The 24,477-nt window shown below is 42.6% G+C and overlaps 1 protein-coding gene across 3 annotated transcripts in view; it reads right to left on the bottom strand.

Moving 5' to 3' along the window:
- zmiz1a (zinc finger, MIZ-type containing 1a) overlaps nucleotides 1-24,477 on the bottom strand; it is a 137,654-nt gene that overhangs the window by 34,382 nt on the left and 78,795 nt on the right. For all 3 annotated transcript variants that reach the window (XM_089011794.1, XM_089011795.1, XM_089011796.1), the window contains exons 4-5: nucleotides 3,003-3,114; nucleotides 809-922 (exon numbers count right to left, since the gene is read on the bottom strand). In XM_089011794.1, coding sequence (XP_088867920.1) covers nucleotides 809-922; nucleotides 3,003-3,071 — 183 coding nt within the window. In that variant the 5' untranslated portion in view covers nucleotides 3,072-3,114. The remainder of the gene's footprint in view (nucleotides 1-808; nucleotides 923-3,002; nucleotides 3,115-24,477) is intronic.

Here is a 24,477-nt window from a genome sequence, read left to right as displayed (position 1 = left end):
CTGATAGGAACAATGCTCCTCCAGTCTTTCTCACTGATCGCGCTCGGCCGAGCCTTTTGATTTCAGCGCGCGCGAGGGTGTTTGTGTTTTTATTTGATCGCACACCTGCTGGAGAATGGGCACACGGCGCACTGGCCCTCCGCCCACATTGGTGAGCTGCGGCTTGAATGGTACCCGCGACACGCTGCTAGCATTGTGCGGTATAGACACAGTGGGTGACAAAGGTTCGATTATTAAAGTTGTGTTGATGATTTATTTTGATGTTGAGACAAAAGCATATTTATCAAACCATAGCTCGCAATATTTTCAACTCCAAGCCCCACAAGATAAAAGCAAAGGGGACATTTCATGGCAAGCATTCATTGCAAATACCTGGTCAACCCCATCTTAACTCATTCACTGCCAGACGATGTGCAAAAATGTGTTCACTCCAGTGCCAGGTTTTTTGTCATTTTCACTCAAATTGCAGAACCCACAAAAAAAAATGACTTTTAGGACTACATAAACATCCAATGCAGTGTAAGAAACCTGAGACTCTCTTCTCTCATCAGAAAAAAAGTTTATGTCGAGCTTATTTGGTTCTGCAGTGGAAGTGGGGGTGGCTGTACAAAAGGCAAACGCTGCCCCCTCGTGGGAGGGAAAACATTGCCAGAGGTCTGATTGTAGCTTGATCTTCACCCCAAAGCTCAAATTCGGGAATGGCGCTCCGCGTCATGCTTTTCAATACCCGGATAAATTCAGGAATGGCAGTGAATGAGTTAAAGGCGCTAAAAATTCGAGTGCAAAACCACATTTGAGGTTTGCTTACCGTCAAGCATCCCATAAGGCTCTGTTCAAAAGGTCGCTGGAAGGCCCGGGGATCCCCGCACCAGTCGAGCAGCTCTGTGGCCGCCGAGTGGAAATTGGCCGGGTTCTGTAAGTGCTACATAAACACACAAAAAAAAGTCAGAAACAAAAGAAAAATATGTGCGGGTGTTATTTCCCTGCTTTCTCACAGGAATTGTAAAAAGAGTTGGAATCAAAGCATGGTCTCAGCCTTGCACCGTGGACCCCTTTTGATTCGAGGTCTTGTGTTTTTGCAAGACCCTGTGAGGACCTTGACAGCGTCCGATGTACGCCTACTCGGCACTCGGCTGCATTGTGGGAAGGAGATCATAACCTCAGTCACAATGATGCCAATGTTTCTTGTTAATCTTTCTTGGCGACGGACAGCCTCGCCCTCACAGCCTGCGTTCAGTCTTTCCCACCACCAAAATCCTCCCCTCCCCTCCCCTCCCCGCTCTTGTCTTTCTTCTCCAAAATGTAACAGAGCGCCGGAATCCGACTGGCTGGCTTGTGCCCTCGCATAAATCAAACAACCTTGGTCCTGGCAGCTATGTGTGCACATGCTATGGCCGACGGGTGTATGTTGTCTAATCTCTTTCAGTGTCTGTCAGTCTCTCGCGCTTGTTCGCCGAGGCTCTAAACAGTCAAGTCTTTTCTCCCCGGCTATCTGAAGGCTACTCTAGCTGCCGGGACACAATAAGTGGTTTTAAAAATTGGGCTCGCTTTCTTTGGCGGCTCAGGAGGTTAATAGCACTGAAACGACACAGAGCCCCGGCGAGATTGAGCCCACTTGAAAGCGTTTATTATGATCATGTGGAGCTGGAGCGCCTTGTTTTGTGAGTTCCTGCGGAGAAGGTAGAAGTATTGTCCTTCGGGGCCGGCGAGAGGTGAAGGCTTCTGAAAGGGTGCCTTTTTTTCTTGTGTGTGACAAAAGCGCCCACCCAGAGCACCCGCCCATTGAGAAAATCTCTGGGACCGACCAGAGATATCATGAGCCTCGAGAAGGAAGGCCTTGAGTGACTGACTCAAGACTCCTTTGTGATCACTACAGTTACCCACTTTCGACCGGGAACGGGGAAAGGAAGGCTCTCATGGAGTGAGCCTGTTTTACATGAGTGATATGAGCTGGCATCACCGCCAGTTGATGGGAGGGCGCCTTCGCCTCGGGCACCGGAGGAATCCGAGCGCGCGCCGCAAGGGGGCCCGTCTGCCCGCATGCAAACTCACGGCTCCTTTTGCCGCAACATGCTTGCCACTGTCACTCTGACTGACAACATGAGTTCCGGTGTGAAGGGTGGAAGGGGTTGCTCCAGTTGCCATTTCGGGTTGGGTAAGGAAAAGGACCGTTACGGGAGTGTAGCAGTGCTGCTACAAATTTTGCAAACAAAGAGATGATGGAGTGATTCTGTTTTAGACCTGCCACAGATCAGTCAGCTCACTGCCTTCCTGAGTGCGTAGCCAATTCAGTGCGGTTTGTCTTGCGTAAATTGATTTGTGGCTGTTGTTGACTAAAATCCTTGACAGTTTGACATGGATTCCAATATTTCACAACATTAAAACATACTTTGGGAAAAATGAGGCTGTTGCGGAGTTACGGTAGAGGTGTTCGTTGGATGCGTTCGATTCCTGCTACAATTGTGTGAAAGTGAGTCTGAATGGTTGCCTGTCTGTACCATCTCTGCCAAAATCGTATTTCGTACACATTTCTTGGTCAAGAGGTCAGCAACTGGTCCCCAGTACCCTGAAGAGGACAAAGTTGCCACCCACTGCTCAACGGGTGCCAAATCTCTGCATTGATGTGTATTTAATGGCACACACTGGTGACCAGTAAATGGGTCAGTCCGTCTGTCGCCAAAAGTCAAGTCGGGACAGACTGTGGCGCACCTTGGCTGTGAACATTATAGGTGGCACAAAAGGTGGATGGACCCGATGAGTGAACACATGCTCAAAAATGATTGCAACAAGTTCAATGGTTGGACTCCAGAATGAATCTGGTGGAGATGAATAGTCGATTCTGACAAACAAATCCTATGCCAATCCCACCATGTCAGTATGACAAAGTCAAGATTCAAGCAAATCTAAAGCACCTCTGATGTTGATACAGCGCATGCACAAAACTACACATTTTTTCTTAAGAGCAGGATACAAAAGAAAGTTGAGGTCAGGAAAGGTCAAACCTGTTTGATGCACTGCAGCCTGTCATTGGTCTGCTGGATATGCCGGTCCATGGATGGTAGCGTGTTCATGTTGGCGCTTCTACCGGGACGCCATGAAACTTTGACTGTTGATCTGCAATACAAAGAAGACGGTCGGTTGGTTCAGGGCATGTTGCTATCAAACTAACCGTGTGATATGTATGGACAGAAGTGATAAAAAACGACCTTGACGCAGAGTTGTAAATCACACTTTGCTGCACCAAATTGTTTATCATATTAGGTTGCACTATTCTACTAATAATGGCCTGGAGTGTTTGTTTAACCATAGATGCAATATTGTATTACAATTTACACACTGAATCATTCTTGAATTTCCACTGTGAATGACAGTGAAAGGATGGGAGGCGAGCAACGCGGTGGGGCAATGGTTAGCACATGCGTCCTAGTGCTGATATTCAGACTTTAAATCTCGACCTTCAACCAAACAATTATGTCGGCACTTGGGCTGAGTTCATTATTCCAAAAACAAGTATGGAACGTCCGTTGCTTCTAAGGCTCTACATCACAGGTGTCAAAGTCACGGCCCGCGGGCCAAATCTGGCCCGTCACATTATTTGATTCGGCCTGCGAAACCAAATAAAACTTGTGAAATTCCATGATTGCTAAAGTCTGAACCAAAAATTCTAATTGTCCCATGTAAACCACAATAGCAGTGAGTATTTTTGACCCGAAATGTGTAATATAGTTATTCATTAATTTGTCGTCCGCTCTAAATTTCCCCATTGGGGGACGAATAAAGGTTTTCTGATTCTGATATGTAATGTGTCCATAAATTGTCCATACGCATGAAAGTGAATGTCAAAGTAATTTGTCCATTTGTGGTCCTATCTTCCACTTATCATCCAAAGTCGGCTGGAAAAAGTCACCATCCACCTCTGACCCAGAAGAACACAAGCGCAAAAAAAAAAACAGATGTAGACTGTATTTCAGGGATTCATGACACGAGAGATGTAACATTTAATAATATAGAGAGAGTACTTCAACAAAACAAATTGCCTCCATAACAAACAATAATGAACATATTCAATCTATTGAATATCTTCTGGTTCATAATGGGGAACATCAGCTTTGATCATACTAAAAAGCACCACCACGCCAATCACACATGCTTATTCGCTCTGACCAGCTCCGTAAAATGGGTTAAATCGGGATTAATAGGCATCGCGCTGCTTTGGTAGAGAGACCTCTGTCCCTCGCCATCCCAATGTGTTTATCTCATCACAGATTCCGTCGCATAAAGGGTGAAACTACAGGTGGTGGCGGGGTGGGCGGGCAGAGGTATAATATGTATGCATGTGTGTGCATTCTAGAAAGCTGCTCGGTACTGATAAAGCCTCCATCAATGCCACCCCGCAGTGACAAACTGTGGATGCACAGCCAGCAAAATGTTCCTGTGTGGTAAGTTGATCTCCGCAAATGTTGCAAACGCACACAATCTCCCTTCACGAGCAAGTAAACATAACCTTTTTTTATTGTGTATAAAGGTAAGACTTCAAAGGAGCACTTGCAGATAGAATAAGAGTGTGTTACTAATCCTGTGATCTTAGCGAAGTAGAATTACCCACACTGCATTTAGAACGTCTTAAACATTAAGGAGAATGTGGTCAAATGGCAGGGAGCGAATGCGTTTTTTTAAATTTATTTTAGTCTTTTATTTTCCCATCCGACCTACATGTGATATAATAATGGTGCCTTTACTGACCATCTGTGAAAATCACCGCACGAGCCCCAAATTTAAGTCCATACAGATTTGGCGCCCATGGCCTAGTTCATCTGCCCCGCAGTGTCACCTGACATCCAGTAGATGTCTTCCTTTTCTGTTGCTGCCCGGGCTTCATTCAAATACTATCACAACCTGGAGCTTGTAGTAGTCCAGGGGAGGGCTCCTTTCAGCCTTGACAAGCGCTGCAAATCCCTCACAGTCAGTTCTGCAGCCCACTAGTGGGGTGCATGCTCAAGCCAGCCGCCGGCCGGCCGGCCGCAAGTCTGACCTTGTGGCTATTGATTCACCGCTTTTCTTATTCTTCTTCAGTTGTCGCATCACATACGAGACACCAGAAGAGGAAGAAGATGAGTGGAGTGAGTAGTGTTGACGGGGGAAAGTGAACACCCACCTGTGGACAACATCAGGTTTATCGGGTGGTGTAAAATGACACTCTGAGCAGTAAACGTGTTATTACCCATCCACTCTAAAAAATGTACATTGCAAATAAAATGAACTCATTCACTGCCAGTAGATGTGCAAAAATGAGTCCACTCCAGTGCCAAGGTTTTTGTCATTTTCACTGTAATACAGAATATTGTAATACTGTAATACAGAATATTGAGATTTAGAACTACACAAACATTCAATACAGCGTTAGAAACCTTAGACTCTTTTCTTTCCTATGAAAAATAGTTAATTCCTAAGTTATATGGGTCTGAAGTTAGCTGGGCTTGAAATGGGGGTGACTGTACAAAATACAATACAATGCATACATATTTATTTATATAGCGCTTTAACAAAAACTGAAGCTGTAACAAAGTGCTAACTTGGACAAAAGGCAAATGCTGCCCGCTCGTGGAAGGGAAAAAAACATTGCCAGAGGTCTGAATTCCCGAATAAATTCGGGAATGGCAGCAAATGATTTAAGAGTGTGCGGCCCCTAAGACGCTAAGGGGTATACCGTAAAGAAAATTACAACACAAAAAAACGCACTTACTTATGTCAACAATCTTCAGATTTGCTTCCCATTTTTTCCAGATGGGGACATTTAGGGGTGTGTTTATTCTTGTCTAATGCAACACCAGCTGATAAAAATCCTGCATCACCCTTCATAATATTCTCAATTCAAGTCGCATAGAATAAAATGCGTTAGGGTAGAGACATTCTCAATAGCATTGTTATCAATCAAAAGTATTTCCCATCAATTTACTTTTCTGTTGTGTAGTTTTGTGTGTGAGTCACAGCACCTTCTCCCTAACAGTCTCACCTTTTATATGAGCTGGAAAAGACCAAGCTTGAAGAGCTTGTCCAGGGAAAATACGCAAATGTCCCAAGATCAATAAACAAGGGTTGCCTTAGCACCACACCCCATCACTCGTGGGATTGGTGTATAACGTGAGCCCCACCGCCCTGCGTGTTTACTTTGTAAATACAGTAGTCAGGCAATAACAAACACACTCAACTGTCATGACATCAAGGGTGGAGGGTGGAGCATGGGGGACGGGAGGGTAAACTATTCTAACGGCAAACTCTAAACGCCATACTCTCTTTTTTTTGTGCTGGAATGTTTTGTCTCAGTTATCGCCGATCTTTATTGTCTCCCCAACATCTTAATCAGCTGCACTCAGCAGAGGTGCAAAACAAAGGATTACACATCCAATTACGTTACGGCAGCACGAGCAGTCGGCCTGAGTGACAAAACACAAACAAAACTCGACATTTGTGGAAGCTTCTGCCTCTTTCCGAAATTACAAAGAAGGCGTGTATGTGAACCTAAGATGCACAAGCACACAAGTTAATGATCACCTGCATCTCACGATGTGCACACAGGCTGAAGATTTATTGTCGCTCCCTCGAAAGCATGCGAGCAAGTAAAAACGGCCAGCTTCTCCTGCTTACAATCGATAAGCTTTGATGAATACCAAGTCCATCAACTTGACGAGTCATTGATCTGACCATTTGCAGTCAGCCATCTAAAAAAATCCAGTTTAAAATTGCTCAAGTTCTTGCTATTCTCCGTCATCAAGCGTGTCACAAGCGCTTCCGGGACTGGTGTCACAAAAGATGGTTTTCAAACCCAAGCATCCCCTGCAAACCAGGCGATGCGACTTTAAAGTTTGTTAAGTATCAAACTACCCCACAAAGTTGACTGTCAAACTAAGTGAAAAAAAGGCAAGCGCACATGATGTATTTAAAACAATGATTCGGTTGTTTTTTAGGCATAATCTTTTTAGTCAGCATGGTTGATGCTACCACTAAATAGCATCAGTGGAGGGATGCTACAACCGAGAGAACAATTAGGCAATTTAAGTTCTCAGTCATAAATTTATCGTCCATGAACAATGATAAATAGTGCCGTACTGATGAGCTGAGAGGAGTTGACAAAAATGCGTGTGTCAATACGTGTGTCCGTGCGTGTGTGTTTGTCTGATACTGCCACCAGGTGGTGAAGGCAGGCACAGTAGAGAGAGCAACACAATTGCTGCTCAATTAACGCAGCAAAATATACATATTTTACGGTGTATAAAGCGCACCCAAAAGCCTTGATTTACTCCAAAAGATGACCATGCCCCTTATACTCAGGTGTGCCTTATATGTGAAGTAATATTGAGCCACAATTGGTCATGCAACAACTGTGAGCAGCCACTGGCTCCATTTCCCCCTGTAGAAGGAGCAGTGCGTAACCCCAGTCTCTACTGTAGCGCCTTATAATGTGTTGGGCCTTATAATTGGAAACCTTTTACCATATATATTGATATATTATATTTGGAAAAAGTTGTTCTTTCACTGAAGGTGTGCCTCATAGTCCGGTGTGCCTTATATATGGATTTTTTTTTTAAATACACTCTTCATTGGGGGTGTGATTTATGCACCGGAAAATACAATATAGATTTTTTTATTCTAATAGTTGTATGAGGTGCCCTGTTAGAAACTGTTTTTTTTAATTGGCTAGGCTACAATGCAAAATGTTGTTCTGGTTTGAATTAATTTGCTTTGGTTTTACAATAATCCAATGTACATTCAGCCTGTCAAGTGTAGAACAATAAAATGTTATTTAACAACGACAACAAGTGTCAGTGTGGCTTTGCGGACACAGTCGGGGGGGAGGCTTCTATCCACCTCATCGCCTTTGCTGACACGGCCACATTTTTTTTTCTCTCTCTCTCTCTCCTTCTCTCTCGCCTCCCACAGACACTTTGTGCTTTTTGCTCTTCTATTCTGTAGCCCTCAGACATCATTAGAGGCGCCCAGCACGTCGCTCTTTCTCCACCACCTTCCATTTCCCTCTCTATAATTTTCTTCTCTGCCAACCCCCCCAACTCCACACCCGTCCCTCATATCTCAAGCCTCCCTCATCCTCCCCTCACGTCACCCCCCACTTCCTGGAGGCCCCTGCCATAACAGGAGGTGGAATGGATTCATTTGCTCTAATGTGGTTGAGGCTGCAGCGTGGCACGGTGTAGCGCAGAGCGACACTTTTTTTTCGCCGGGTGCGTGCAGCCTCTGTGTCGGGCCATCCGCCCGTGTGCAGTTCATGTGTTTTCAAACAGGCCAATCAACACCACTCAGCTCCGCTGGCCCTTATGCTTCCCCGCCTTGCCCCCCTCCCTCCTCTCCCGCCTTCCCAACAGTCTCTGCACACACACCATTATCTCGAGTGGAAAACTCCCATATCCTGACAGGCATTCTCATTGCGTTTATTATCGCCACTCTATTCTCCGTTTACCCTCCCTCCTCACACAGCTCTCAAGCTGGGTCAGGATAGGCAAAATAATCAATTATTGGATGGTTAAATATCGCGCTGAGTGAGTGGAAATAGCTGTTGATTCATCGGGGCTGGCAATGTTCTGATGAAAGCAGCAGACGTGCTGTTGATTCAGTCTAGTTCGCAGCCTAAAGTGGTAAACATGTCAGCATTAATCTACTATAAATACAGTAGTACCTTGACTTAATTATAATACCACTTACTGGCATCACCATTGAGGCAAGTAGAGTCCATGTTGTTAGCCTAGGTAAGAAAACATTTCCCTAAGCCTTTTAGAACTTAAAAATAGTTTTCCGCTTGTCAAAAGTCTTTATTTTCCTCTCTATGTTGGGTAGTGACTTTGGGCAGAAGGCGAACTACCCCTTTTACTGGTTGCCTGTCAGTCGCAGGGGACATATCGCGACAGACACCGACCCACAGTCACAATTGTGCCGCATATAAGTCAGACGAGTTCAAAACAAATAAATAGGTGTTGACTAAAACAAGTCCCCCCGAAAAAAAGGCATTTCAAGTTTAAATATCAAAAGCCAAATACTTAATGTGTGCTCTGTCTATTCATCAGTCACCTGAGTTTGAATAAGACACTTGAGCCAACACGCGGCTGTTGTAATTCTGCTGTGGCTGTGCCAAAGGTTATTATTTCCCCTGGGCAAACAAGTTATATAACAGACATACCATTTCATTGTTGGACGGATTTATGAAATGACAGATTATTTCCGCATCATCTTGGAAAGAAATGATTAGATGTGTCCATATAGCCTGGAATGCACTCACGTGCCTTAACCTGGTGTAGATTGTTAATCATGGTGATGGTAAACATAAAAGCTGAATCGAGACATCACATTGAAAGTGTTGTACTTTTTTTCTGAAAATGTTAACTTATTCGTTGTCATCCCTGATTTTATTCGGGAATTGAAAAGTGTACAACGGAGTGCCATTCACAAATTTGTTCAGGTTTTGTTTTTTTATTATGCGTGGGGGTGCCAATAAAGCACTAGTCAGACCTCTGGCATTGTTTTCCGTTCCCCGGGGGGCAGGATTTGACTTTTTTCCATGTTTGCACTTTGTTAAAGCTTCAGCTGATGTTAAAGTGTTATGTAAAACAATATGTATTTACCATATTGCATTTTGTACAGCTGCCCCTCTTTCAAGCTCAGATAACTCTAGACCAATATAATTTAGGAATTAACTTTTTTTTTTCTGATGAAAGAAAAACGTCTAAGGTTTCTTTTGCTACATTGAAAGTTTATGTAATCCTTAAACTCACTATTCTGTGGGTCCTGCAATTTGAGTGAAAATGACAAAAACCCTGGCAGTGGAGTGGACACATTTTTGCACATCGTCTTGTAGTGAATGAGATAAGAGATTATGCTATGAGGCTAACGATTCTGAAGAAATCATAAACCATTTTCCCGACTACGAGCACCTCTCATTCATGTTCTTCAAAACTTGTTTTGGTAGGCCACTCGATAACAAAATTTGGCAATATATCCGCCCATATACGAAGCAGAATTGCTATTTGTACTTTCACTCGAGTGTAGCCTGCTTATAAATACATTAACGGACGAACAAAGTGGACTGGTACTCTTGCAATTTGGATGTTGTTAGTTTTGCCATCTGAGCCACAATTGAACCATTGTACTGCCCTAAAAGACCAAAAGTGGAGTCCAGTCTGTCTATTCATAACATACGACATCATGAAGCTATCTATTCATAATGTCTTGCATCATTCCCTTATAAGCAGACAATTGGATGCTAACAGACTGATGGGCAAAAAAATCTATATTAAAAATTTTTCCCGCCCCCAATTCCAAAATGGTATTGCCCAGTGCCCAAGTCAGTCAGGAGCCAAGAAAAAGGCAGAACAGACGTACACAAATATTAACACATCATCATTGGAGGCAGTCGGCGCTATAACTGAGTGTTATTGTTGCCTATTGTGTTCTAAGAACCTGTATATCCCCCATTCTCTTCCAAACTAGCTAATAGTCACGTGGCTCCCTCAGGCCTTAATAAAACATGGTGTCACCACCGCCAACCTCAATATAAATGTGCAATGATGCTGTTTGTTTATCTTGTGTTTTAATGTGACAAGCGGCGGAGCAGCGGGCGGCCATGCCCCGCGAGCAGCTGTGATGTGGGTGACACGCGAGCCACTAGGCCTGCTTCTATAAATACGCCACTTCAGCTGTGCAGCATTATAAGAATGTGCCATCGGATATCCTGACCTACAAGTTTGTTCGTTATACCGCAAGGTGCCCCCTCTGTTGGCCAATTATGTACACTGTCTCTACAGCTGTGATTCCCAACCGATGTGATGACACTGTAGCGAGAAATCATATTTTGTGAAATGATCGAGTTGATTATCACTAGAGTTCTTGAAATATAGACACCACCAGTTGATGAAAAACACCAATTAGCGTACTGGCAATCTTACACAATGCAGTGATACCTCAGTTTACGAACTTAATTGGTTCCCAGAGAGTGTGTGTAAGGTGAAAAGTTTGTCTGCCAAACATTTATTTCCCATAAGAAACCATTAACCATTACTGTAGAGCCTTAAAATGTGGTGTGGTTTATATATGGAAATGTTTTTAAACATGTCATTCATTGAAGGTGCACATCACAGTCCAGTGTGTCTTATATATGAAAAATGTTTGAAAAAACACCATTCGCGGTGGAGGGAGGAAGAGGATCTGAGGGAACGAGAGGCAATAGAAATTTGAAGAAGGTAATATAGGTATGGGGGGGACAAGGTTATGGATAGATTTAAATGTATAAAGAAGAATTTTAAAGTTGACTCTATATTTGACTGGGAGCCAGTGGAGCTCTTGGAGGACGGGGGTGATGTGGTGAAAGGATGAGGTTCTCGTGATGATCCGGGCTGAAGAATTCTGGACGAGTTGAAGTTTGTGGAGAAGTTTGGTCTTTGAGGATGTCCTGGATTAGTTCCCCCTCCCCAGTAAGCGAGCGGATGTAGGCTACAGTGGCTAAGTGTAAAATGTGAGACAAAATAGAAGACCTCGAAACACCAAACGTGAACAATGAAAGAAACACTGAAATTAGAGGCATAAGAGTCTTCCGATGTGTCTACACAAGGTAGTTCACAGAAAACACCACACAACCACATCACACGCGTTGCAAACATCAGTGATACTCTGCTGATGCACGTGCATGTTGTCTGACGTATTGCGAGGAGCAAGGGGCTGAAAACACTGAGCAAGAAATGTGCAGTTTCAACATTGTACGATGAATAAATGAATGAATGAACGCATTCCAATGCAGACAACCAGCTGTGGAAGATTATATTTTTGCGAAGGAACGATTTCCCAATAGTCACCAAAGGCTCGAGATTTCTATCATTTGAGATGAAAAGGAAGCGCGTGCGTCTGCATGAGGACAGTGCGCACACATTATCTGTTATCACCACACCGGGGTCATCACAGGGAGGAGATGAGAGGAGCATGTGACTGACTGCAGTCTGACACGCTTGTGTAAAACAAACCGGATGTCCAGTTAGTGCGCACACACACTCACACACGTGTCAGCGCCAAACCGGGAAACTGACAGATTCCATGTCCTTCAGTTGCAGCAGCAAAGCGCTGACCCAAATGCAATTAAGCAACATCCAGAGGGTTGAGTGAGTGGAACACGGACATACACGCACACACTGGCCTGTATCTCAGTCCATGTGTGGAAGGCGTGTCCGCGTGAAAGAGAAACACAGTGGCGGAAGGTGAGGGGGGTGAGTGGGGGCAGAGCGTGAGACTTGACAAAGAGCGAATGTGGTTCAATGTGCTCAGTAAACCATGAAATGGTATTGGTGCCATTACGGGGGAGGAGCATAAATATATCTGTGACATGCATTCTGCCATGCTATCTTGAAAAAAAAATGAATATGGTGAATATGGTGAATATGGTGAATATGGTTCTTGCGGTGACATTGTAATCCCAAAAAGAGATTGGCTGGGCATTAAAAAAAACATAATATAAAATGAGGCAAGAAAGACATTTAAAAAAAAATTTAAAAAAAAAGCTTTTTTCAAAAAACGGGGCCTTGCTCAAGTGTCAGTTGTCAATGAAAATACAATTTGTATGACATGGGAAAATACATACCAGTTTGACAAACATTTTTTTTAATTGAACAGTTGACAATATATCCACTTAAAGCCCGCCCTGGATCCCACGGGACTTTTCCATTCTGCAACAATGAGGCGTTCTAATGCAGGACGACCAACACAAAGGCGCTTTCCACATGCTGCCTTTCATGGCTGATGTTTATTTATTTATTTTTCCAACCCCATTTCTCACTTTTACGCCTCTTTCTCTGTTGCAAAAGACAACTGGGTGCTCTAAGGGCAACATTGTATTTTTGGGGAGGAGTCATAGCTAGCTTGCTAAATACATTATTTCGACATATAACTGCTTTCGAGAGGTTCACATTTAAAATCAATACACTGCTGCAATGTCATTTCTCAGGTTAACCATCAAGTCATCATGTTGTCGACACAAATAAATGAAATGAAATCAAGCTTTTACAAAACCTGAGTGAAGAAGCAGTATTTGTGAGTGGGAAGTCAAAAGGCAAACGTCCCCTAGAGGAGGCGTAGGCAAGTACAAGGACATTGGGATGAAAAGTGTCACTCGCCTCAGCAGCCACAAGGGCAGACAAATCCCAAACAAATCATATTTTCAATCCTCTGACATGTTGAAAGTGTTTAATAAGCTTCGAGGCGGCAAAATAATTCTGCGTAGGTGGAAAGGGGGAGCACGACGCCCTCATTGATCTTACTCTGTGTGTGTGTTCGTGTGTGTGTGTGTGTGTGTGTGTGTGCGTGCGTGCGTGTGTGTGTGTGTGTGTGTGTGTGTGTGCGCGTGTGTGTGTGTGCGTGCGTGTGTGTGTGTGTGTGTGTGTGTGTGTGTGTGTGTGTGTGTGTGTGTGTGTGTGTGTGCGTGTGTTTGTTCAGTGCGGCGTTTCAGCAAGAGGGCACGGGTTGCAAAGAAGACAAAAATGTGTGCCCGCTGTGAAAATGAAACCGTCTAATGGTGCACACATTGAGTCGTGCGGCGAGGGAGCCTGTTTACTTGTGATCTCCCCATTTGTTCCAGATATACACATTAAAAAAAACAACTCCCGGTTAAGATGCATTCCTAAAATGTCAACATGATACTTGACAGTGTGCAAGGGAATAGGATTTTTTTAAATACACCTACGCGATGTTTAATGTGGTGCCTTTTAAAGGGTAATACAACAGAAATTTGACTTTTTTTGCTTGCACGCGCACACACGCACACGCACACGCACACACACACACACACACACACACACACACACACACACACACAGACGCACACACACACACTTTGAATTTTGACAATGCCATCAAGTATAAATTGGCAACTAACGTGTGACTTAACACTAGCTTAGCACAACAACATAATATTTACAGCACCAAAAGGAGAAATAACTGACCAGGATTTTACTTTTGGCAACAATGTGAAACCGGATTCCACTTCAGATAAGACATTTTAAACAAAAAAAAACTTTCAAAACTTCAAAAGAAGTTTTAAATTCAACTAATTTTCTTTGGTAATGGGTGTTATCAGGACCGATTCCAGCTCTACAATTCATGGTCTTGTTTTTTTGTCTCACAAACCTTCTTAAAAATATCACTTATTTTGTATAGATGTGTACGATACTATTAGATTAGTTTGGATAACCCTTATTTAAACTGTATTTAAACTTTAAATATTGCCCTTTGATGCATTTTTGATTGGTGTGGCTGTTATGGTGGAGTGACTTATCGTTAAAAACAAATGTTACACACCGCAAAACCTATTTGAACAACAACAAAAATACATTTCTTTTAAAAATGAATGAAAATTATGAAAACAACCAATCAGACAGAAGCCATGACCGGTGAGGTGTAAATCATCATTTGCCATGCACTGTGTGAAAACATTCCCAAGAGAGAACAGCCCACAGCCTCTCACTAACCTGTTCCCTTCTGGAACTTTGCTGAAACTATGGTGGAATATACATCTGGGGTCAAATGTATAGCTAAATGACCTCACGCGGCTAAGATGATTAGGAAGCAAGATGGAAATAAGTATCGTTGACAATGCTCATGCTAGCTGAGTATCGCTTTTATTGAAGATTCCATCCGATGTGTTCTCCATGACTATTAATCACCATTTTCCACTTTGGTAATCGTCTGCTATCATGAATGGCCATGCCTAAAAATTGCGCTTGTGCATGTTAATGAAGGGATCAGGAAGGGGTTGGTGAAGTGAGGCTGCATTATAATCTTGCTTACACTTTTAACACTCCAGAGTCCCACCTTAAATGTGGAATGAAATATTTTTGAGGTACATAAAAACAAGAATAAAAGAATGTTGTTGACAGTTTAATCCTGCAAATTCAATTTTCATGACTTCCTTTCTGGGAGAAAAAAAAATGGACACGGTGTTCCCTGCACTCAATAAAATAAGCATTTGTTTTGAAAGCGGATTTTAAGCTTTTCCAAGCCCCTTTGGACACCTTGTTTGCAATTTATTTGACTGCACTGGAGGTACTGTATGTTTGAAGCAGTGCAAGAAAACAGCTGCATAGATGAACAAGAGAACAACAACAACACTAAAACACACACAAGAAATAAATAAAATAAAATAAACAACATCTATTCAGAACACATTACACGTAGTCGGACGCCAGCCAGGAGGAACGCCCTGGGAGAGGTAGGAGGGGGAAATGGCTACAGAGTAGGAGAAAGGGGCGGCAAGAGGTCGTCCCTGGGTAATTTGTTCTGGTCCTCTCTCAAGGCAGACACACAAGGAGCAGGTAAACCAATTACAGGGTGACATGAATCACAGAGAGCCAACAGCAGGCCCCACAGTAGCTCATTGTACCACGCCGCAACACACCAGCTCATGGTAGCAAGCCTAAGACTCACCAGTTGGGCGATTGCAAGCCCTCCTCTGTACCCCCACCGTCACCTTATCGACTGCTTTATTTCCCTCCATGATTGCATTCCATTTATCTTGGAGTTTTATTAGGCCAGAACCATATTTGCGTGAGTTAAATGGGCTGTTAGAAATGGACCTCTGCGCACTCATTAAGATCAAGTCAGTGAAGTCCAAAAAAACAATCGTGGCATTCAATCTGGTGATATTAACCCATTTATCCGAGCGTGTTCATATAAACGCAGATAAATTCACTTAAAAAAATAATCAAAATAACAACAGAGTCTCAAATAGGTCCAAACAGAATATTTAATTTACATATATATAATTATATATAATTCAGAATAATTACTTTGACAAGAAACACCATCAATGCATTTGAAAATGAATTTATCTGTGTTCATATGAAAACTATCGCCGTAAATGTGTTAACTCATTCACTGCCAGACATGTGCAAAAATGTGTCAACTTCAGTGCCAAGGTTTTTGTCATTTTCACTCAAATTCCAGAACCCACAGAATATTGAGTTATAGGACTACATAAACACTCAATGCAGCGTAAGAAACCTTGGACACTCTTCTTTCATCTGAAAAAAAAGAGTTAATTCCTAAATGATATGGGTCTGGAGCAGTGACGTGCAGTCAGTGGAGGCAGGTGAGGCTGTGCCTCACCTGTCATCATGGAAAGCTGTCATGGAAATATCAAATGAAAAAATAAATTAAACAGTTAGATGTATTTAGTGATTTGTACTTTAAAGTTATTGTCCATTTAACTTCACCGTTTTAGGATTTGTTTCAAAATCGCTGAATTTACCGTTCAAATACTAAGTAGAGACGAGCGGTGACGTCATTGATGACGTCAGTGCCTCACCAGCCATGAACCTCACCGCACGTCACTGGTCTGGAGCTATATGAGCTTGACAGGAGGGTGGCTGTCCAAAATACAATGCAATACATGCATATTGGTTTATATATCGCTTAACAACAGCTGAAGCTGGAACAAAGCGCTAACATGGAAAACATGGAAAATGCTGCCCCTTTGTGGAAGTGAAAAAAACATTGCCAGAGGTCTGGCTAGTGCTTTATTGGCACCTTAGCAAGAAAAAACAAAACCCGAACTAATTCGGGAATGGCGCTCTAGGTCATATTCTCAATTCCTGAATGAATTTGTGAATGGAAATGAATCATGTAACTATTTTTGTGGTGCAGAAACCAAAATTGGTCTCAGTTTTTCTCCATGACATCAAGTCATGTTTTTTTTTTCATTTTTTTTTTAAGCAAGAGGATTTTGGAACATGTGACATGTGTGCATACCGTATATGTAAATACAACTAAGATGGAACAGTTTTGTTTGCAGTTATCAATAGTAGTGAGCTGCACACAACTCTCACCACAATTGTAACTGCAAACAAGTTGCCGCAAAGCTGCCGATGACTCCAATTCATCAAGTTGCTCATTTGGTAAGCTGATCAGAAAAAAATAAGATAAAATTTTACAAAAAGGGATTGCACTATTCAAACCGGTATGCTGATTTTAGTAATCAGCATAAAACATGAAATAATTTTATTTTTGGGGAATTTTTTTAGCATGCCTCAGATGGAGGAATGCAAACTTCGTAGCCCACTGTTCCAGTACATCCCTAATTGTGTGCACTCTGTGTGCATTATGGCATCAACACAGAGGTCAAATTGAAAATAAAAAGGGGTCTTAAGTGTGAATGTCAGCTCCCGATGGGTGCCAAAGGTAGACACTGAACAGGGGACGGTGGGGGTGGCGTTCTGCATGTTTACCCAACAAAGTCTTGGCAATTACTTTCCTTATTCCTTAATCACAAAACGGATGTCAAAAAATCACGACAAATAAACGCCACCGGTGACGCCTTAGAAAAAGAAACAGAAACAACTTCTAAAGAAAGAATTGTCTGCGGTGGGGGTTCGTGGTTCCTGTCGCCTCCTAATCCCCGCGGTTGATGCTAAATTGACAGGAGCGTGGTGAAAATCTACAGCAGATTGGTGAAAGAGAAAAGGAGGAGTTTGACAAGAGTGGATTAGATATCACACTCTGCTCTATTTGAGGGTGCCTTATTGCTTGTAGATTCAAGAGGGGGTGGGGGAGGTAAACATTTGATGAAGGGCCTTACGACGCTTCTGAGAGCGAAGGATAAAGACGGCGGTGAGCGAAATTGGACAGATGTGGCGGGAGAGGAAAGTGCCGCCTGCCCGCCAGTTGTGTGCGTTTGTCAAAGCAGCACGCTGGCTCTGTAGGAAAACACAACACCGGCGAGATGCAGTTGGCAGACATTAACACACATATGTTTAATGTACAATCTCGCCGCCCCTTGATATGCATCGGATGTCTTTTTTATTTAACATAGCTGAGGGAAATTATGTTTTCATAACCACTCACACGTCGGGTAGTAGGAAGATGCAAAATACAGACAAATTGAAAGTACCGTATTTTCTGGTGTATAAGGCCCACCCCAAAGCTTTATACAGTGATACCTTGGTTTACGAACCCCTTGGCTTAAGAACTTTTCGGTTTATGAACGTTACATTTATGAACATTTTACCTTGGCATACGAACTATTTTTTGGGATACACACGGAGCCCGTTCTCCTAACAAGAAAATGGTGGCCAACTGTTTTGTCCTCTATTCCTCGCCCCCAGTCTTCGGTTAAAGCCAGGTGATTGGTAAAGAAAGCAGCGGTGAGGCTGTGGGGGTTACAGACAGAGAGAGAGTGAGGCCGTTCTCCCAAAAACAAAATGGCGTCTTCGGTTAAAGCCACGTGATTGGTCAAGAATGCAACAGTGGGGGGGGGGGGGTAAACATTAAAGAGACAGGCAGATGACAGAGAGAGAAAAAACACACACGAAAGGGAGACGACAGAGCTTGAAACAAAAAAACGAAAGTGAAAAAAACAAAAGTGAAATGGTGAGAAAATGGATAGAATACAGTGAAATTTGGACTCGTTTCAACTTTGATAGTTCAAAAGCAGAGTGTAGACTGGAAGGTTAAAATATCCCATCAATCAGGCTCCACAAATAACCCGCACAAGCCATCTGTACACTTGATGCAAAAAGCTAACAACCCAGCTAAACAGAACACAATTGATGAGGAATTAGGTAAAATTATCACAGAGAATGGAATTTTATTTTAATGGTTTCCTATGGGAAATTAATATTTGGGATACACACTTTTCACCTTACACACTCTGGGAACCAATCAAGTTCGTAAAACAAGGTATCACTGCATATGGAAAAGTTTGAAAATACACCATTCATTGGGGGTACGCTTTATACTCCGGTGCACCTTATACACCGGAAAATACAGTACCTGAAATGCTGCTTCCAAAATAAAGCGGTTCACACATAACTACATGTTGGAAACGCAAAAATACATCCGCTTAGAATCTCCCCAATGGCTGAAATACATCCCGCAAGGTAGCCATGGAACGTTTCCACGCCACAACAAAAAAAAAAACGGCATCGCCAGCTTGATCCCCACAATAGCTTTCATGTTGGACTTTTTTGCCTCCTTCTCTTGCATTAACTCTAATACGACAACGGGACGTAAACCAAGAAAGCTTCATTTTCGTAAAAATCTAATTCAATCTCTAAATTTGTCAACAGTTTGGCATATTCCTGAGTGATTAATGCAATAAAATGCAGCCATATGGAGAAGTTACTGTGGAATTTTCAGCTGATCCAAAGTGGGATTTTTGGATGTCTTCTAAGCATCACACCCATTGCTCTTTCTTTCCACATTTCATCCCATTATTTCCATGTTTCTCCCCCTCCCACCATCCCTTTATTGTCTCACTTCCATCTCCACCCTCTTCATCCTCTGTCCCCTCTCTTTGCTCTTTCCACCACCCCCACTCTGTGCTCCCCTCCTTTACTCCCTCCCGTTCTCTCTCCATTCCTTTGGCCCTAAAACCAGCCCCTCGGCCGCCCGCTTGCGTTCAGATGGCTGTTACCATGACAACCCCCTTCTTTCAGCTCTGGCAAAAAAAATAATAATGAAGACAATGTGTTTTCCATTTAGATGAGTTTTCAGGCACGGCAGGGAGATACAGAGTGTCCATCTTGCCTCCTCCTGCACTACAGAGGAAATGTAATTAAAAAAAAGAGAGGTTTCTAACGCTGCCTCTTTCTGTCTGTCTGTTTGTTTGACCATCCGACCCCCCCCCCACCCCCTCCCAGTAGTTCGTAACACAGCCGGCTGGTAAAGTGAGCTCACTATTGTGACCACAACCAAGAGAAAGCAGCAGGAGAAAAACAATGTCTGGCTGCAAACAGCAAGGAAACGCAGAAAGGGCGGCGAGCGGCAGGTAAAAAATGAGAAAAGTTCTCGCTGCCGCAGCCGCCAATTTCTCTATCGATCCATTACGCAGCACAATGAAAGGAACAATTGGGAAATAATGAACACTGCAGATTTAGTTTGAGAGATTTACAGAGATGAGAGATGGGCATTTCGCAGCTTCACCCTCCAGGCAGGGAATAAAAGCCTTGACCGGTGGAGCCTTTTGTTTTGCGGCCGATTAACTTATACGGAGCGCAAGCAAGGCTAAACACTTGTTACGCACTTTAAAGCTCAGACCCAACAAGGAGTGATTTCAGATGCTACACCCATAAAAGAAAGCACAGAAGGGGTTTCAGTTGATATTTTGCTCCTAAATTTGAACTAAACACCCAAATATTGCCGGTTTTATCAACGGGTCTGGGTTGCACATGCACGAGAACTTGATGAAAAGAAAAGTTACAAGCAAAGACTGGAAAAACTTATTAATTAAATAATGTACTTTCCCGAGATAATTTGTACCACTGCTACCAAATTTCAACTACAATACATGTACCGTATTTTCCGGTGTATAAGGGCACCGGATTCGAAGGCACACCCCTTTAATAATGTACTTTCCTAAGATAGTTTGTAACACTGCTACCAAATTTCAACTACAGTACATGTACCTTATTTTCCGGTGTATAAGGCGCACCAGAGTATAAGGCGCACCCCCAATGGATGATGTAATTTTGAACATTTTCCATATATAAGGTGCACCGGACTAAAAATTCCAAAGATCATATATAAATTTATAAAGGTTTTTCAAATATAAGCCACACCGCATTATAAGGCGCTACTTTACAGGCTGTGGATACACATTCCTTCTTCTACAGGGGAAAATTGAGTCGGTGGCTGCTGACAGTAGTTGCAAGGCCTGTTGTGGCTCAATATTGCTTCACATATAAGGCGCGCCTGTGTATAAGGCGCAGGGTCATCTTTTCAAGGCTTCTGGGTGCGCCTTATACATCGGAAAATATGTGAGTTTTATCAACAAGTATGGATGAAGCTTGGCAAAGTCTGATGACCCGCCATAAAAAGTGAAACTCAGTGACAGCGACTGAGGACGTAGCCCAGAAAAACCCAGTTTCATGTTACAATATGAAATGTGGTTAGTGCTGCTATCATTAACCCCCTAAAAAAATAATACGCCATCATTGAATAAATAAATAAAAATCGGAAGTAATTTTAGATCAAAACACCAAGGATAACGTCATTCTGTATTATTAAGATAGTTTACAAAATGCACTGCAGGCCAGTTGAAACTGCCCACAAGTTTGCTAATTTCCCAACTGTGGCATAAACAACATTCCTGTAGCGTTCCCTTATTATCGCTTGTGTATGAAAGAAAACGCTAATGACACACAAATCCTGAAAAACACCACTTGAAAGCAGAACTCAACACAAAATTGCAACTTTTTTGTATTTTAATGATGTGCAGTTTTTTTCTTCTTTTTTGTGGATTACAGCCTCTGGTGCTGGATGTTCCATTCACCAAAATGAGGAGAAGAAAAAAAGTTGAAGAAATTAAAGTTTATTGTACACTCTGAGTGTGGTGAATCAATGAAGTGCAGTAATAAATGAACGGCGAGAGGGCAGCAGTATATTAAATGGACGTCTGCGTGTTTACAGTGGAAATAGTGAGTCACAGACATTTTCTTTGGGTCGCTTTTCCAGTGTTTATGGAGAGCGGGGAGGAACAACACTTCCTGAGAGGAAAGCCAGCTTTCCAAGACCAGACCCTCTCTTGCTCTCTACTTCCCTGTCTTCCCGGCCCCCGCAGAAGGGGAAAGCCCTGTCGCCAATTAAGCTTTTCCACTCTGGGCCTTTGTGTTGTCATATTATTTATTTAGTTTTTTTTGTTCTTTTGACTTCAAGACGGCGCCGCGAGAGTGGCTGCCTTTCCAGCAGCTCCACTTTCAAAATGTAAATTTCAGACTAATAAAGAGAGAATGCTCCGCCTGGGAACGTGTGCGACAGACACTAATATTGGATGGAAGAGACAACCCGTGTCAACCTGTACATGAGGGCCTGAAGAGAAATCTGAACCAATCGATACTTAACTAATTCACTTCAAGAAAATGTGCAAATATGTGTCCACTCCAGTGCCATGGTTTTTGTCATTTTCACTCAAATTGAAGGACCCACAGCATATTGAGGTTTAGGACCACATAAACATTCAATGCCGCTTAAGAAACATTCTTTCATTATAAAAAAGTTGATTTGGAGCTTACTTGGTTGTAGTTATCTGTATTGAAAGTGGAGTCGGCTGTACAAAAGGTAAATGTTGTCCCTTCATGGGAGGGAAAAACATTGTCAGGTCTTCAAACGCACATCCCGCTAGAAAAAATAAAACCCGAACAAATTCGGGAATGGCGCTCCACATCATGCTTTTCAATTCCTGAATAAATTTGGGAAAGGCAGCTAATGAGTTAAAAGACCAAGTACAGACGGTCCCAACTTAGAGATACGTTCCGAATGGTCGTTCGTAAGGTGAATTAGTTCGTAAGTTGCTTCAGTGCTATATTTTATATGGAGCCATTGTTTTGATTCTCCAGCAAGGCAAGACGTCTTGGCGGGACGTCACGAACAAGGGGGCGGGACCTTCTGAAACTGTCAATTTCCGGTTTCATTTTGAAGTAGTTTTTGGACACTTTAAGTCATTTTATTGCTGTTTTTCATTTGACTAAAAATATCAGCCTGCGTGTTTTGGGTATTTTAGATGCTATAAAACGTTTTTCTGATGAAGTTAGGAAACAAAAAAAATGGTGTCGGTTGTCTTTTAAGGTTTACATAAGTGTTTAAAGGACAACCGACGTCTCCGGACAAGTTGTGTCCATAATTTGTAAAATGGCTTTAAATGACTTCCACTGAGCGTATTTTACAAAGATTCCACCGCATATAGCTATATTTTACGTTTTATGACTCGCGCTGAATACTCCGGAAGTCATGTTTTTGAGTTGGTGACAAGTCCGTATGTGACGTGACTAAAGGACCGTAAAAACGAACTGGGAGCGGGACTTTCTGAAAATGCCCAATTCACAGCTCAATTTTTTGCAGATTTTGGACACTTTAAGTCATTTTTATTGGTGTTTTGCATTTGACAAAAAATATCATACTGCGTGTTTTGGGTATTTTAGATGCTATAAAACATTTTTCTGATGTCAGTTAAAAAACAAAAAAGTGACGTCGGTTGTCCTTTAAGGCTTGTAGAAGTCACCTGTATTGGCTTGAACAGAAAAATAAACATTTAATAAAATATATATATATTGAGGTGCAAGGATGACAAAAGATACTCTGAAATATATTGTGGGACAAAAGTCAAACTGAATTTTTAATGTAATTTCTAAAATGAAGGGGAATGTTTTTTTTTTTCGCTGAATGTTTCATGTTCCTGCTTCAAGTTATTCCATCTCACAAGTGGCCATTTTTTTCTTCCTTTTTTAGTTTGTCAGCCCCACAAAACCACAATCAGTCAAGGTGTCACTTTATTTTTCTCAATTGATTTTTTATAGGGGGGCTTATCAGGAGATATGAAAACAAATAAATACACATGAAAATACAAGTAAATAAGCAGAAAAGAGCAGAAAGTACAGACGTCTCACGTGTGCACTGGTGTCTGTCGCTGCAACATGTTCTGCATTAAGGACAGCCAAATGTTTGTTGTTCAATTAGCGCACAACTTCCAGGCCTTTTTTTAATCCACTCAAGGCAGAAATAGACATGTTTTTTCAATTAATTGATTAAAATGAACATGTTACTTGTCCAAATTACAACACAGCCTTGAACTTCATGTCCCCCATAAAGGCCCTGCCACTCTGTATTAATTATATTTAGAGCAGAGTCAGCCTGATATTAACATCCCCTGCTGGGACCGATGCGTGCGTAAAGGTGCTCAACGCTAAAACACCTGATCATTAGCCATCCCCCTCGCCATGTTGTCGGCTGTTTACAAGCCTGCAGCGTTGAATCCTCAAAAGGATTCCAATGTAGGTGTTGCATGGTATATACTTCCATATGCACACAGTCTTTTGATGAGAAGGTTGCTTGCACAGGGAAGGGGGAGCTCCTTAAGTGCCCCACTGATTCTTCCCACATGCATCCATATTTGATGCACAGCACGTGGCGGCCTCAACAGAACACGCTCCAGGCAGGCATGAAGCTGCAGCGACAGCACCACCTACATGTTACCTCACTGTCCTATCCTTGTTCATGTCGCCACACGCACACAAATTCTGATGGTTCAAAATCGCCACACTGTATCAAATCCCGCGAAAAGTCTGTTTACTGATGATTTGGCGTGAAGAGGACAGGCCGCGGGTGCGTAGAGCGAGTCGGAGGGGTTGGGGGGGGATCAGGGAGTGGTGTACTGCAGGAAGCTCTTATTATCAGCCATAGGAAAAGACCTAGGTGGGCTAATTGGTCTCCCTAGCCCGGCGTGCAGCATGCATTTTTAATGAGAGCCGCATTGTTGCTCATTTTGTATATAGATTGCAGATTAGAGCCAAAAGCTGGTTGTTTCGACTGTCGTGGTGGTGATCATGGTAAGCGGTGTGGGAGGGGGCATGGTTGGTGAGGGGGATGTGGTATGGGGTTTCTGCGGAACAAATAGAATTGTTTAATTATTGTCTTGCCTTTAACTACTGTTGCTTATGTTATAAGTGG

The sequence above is a fragment of the Hippocampus bargibanti genome, linkage group LG13 (assembly GCF_051943395.1).
Source record: "Hippocampus bargibanti isolate YZ-2025 linkage group LG13, ASM5194339v1, whole genome shotgun sequence".
NCBI classification, from domain to species: Eukaryota; Metazoa; Chordata; class Actinopteri; order Syngnathiformes; family Syngnathidae; genus Hippocampus; species Hippocampus bargibanti.
Note: the sequence above shows the minus strand (reverse complement) of the source record. Positions and strands in the feature narration are given on the sequence as shown.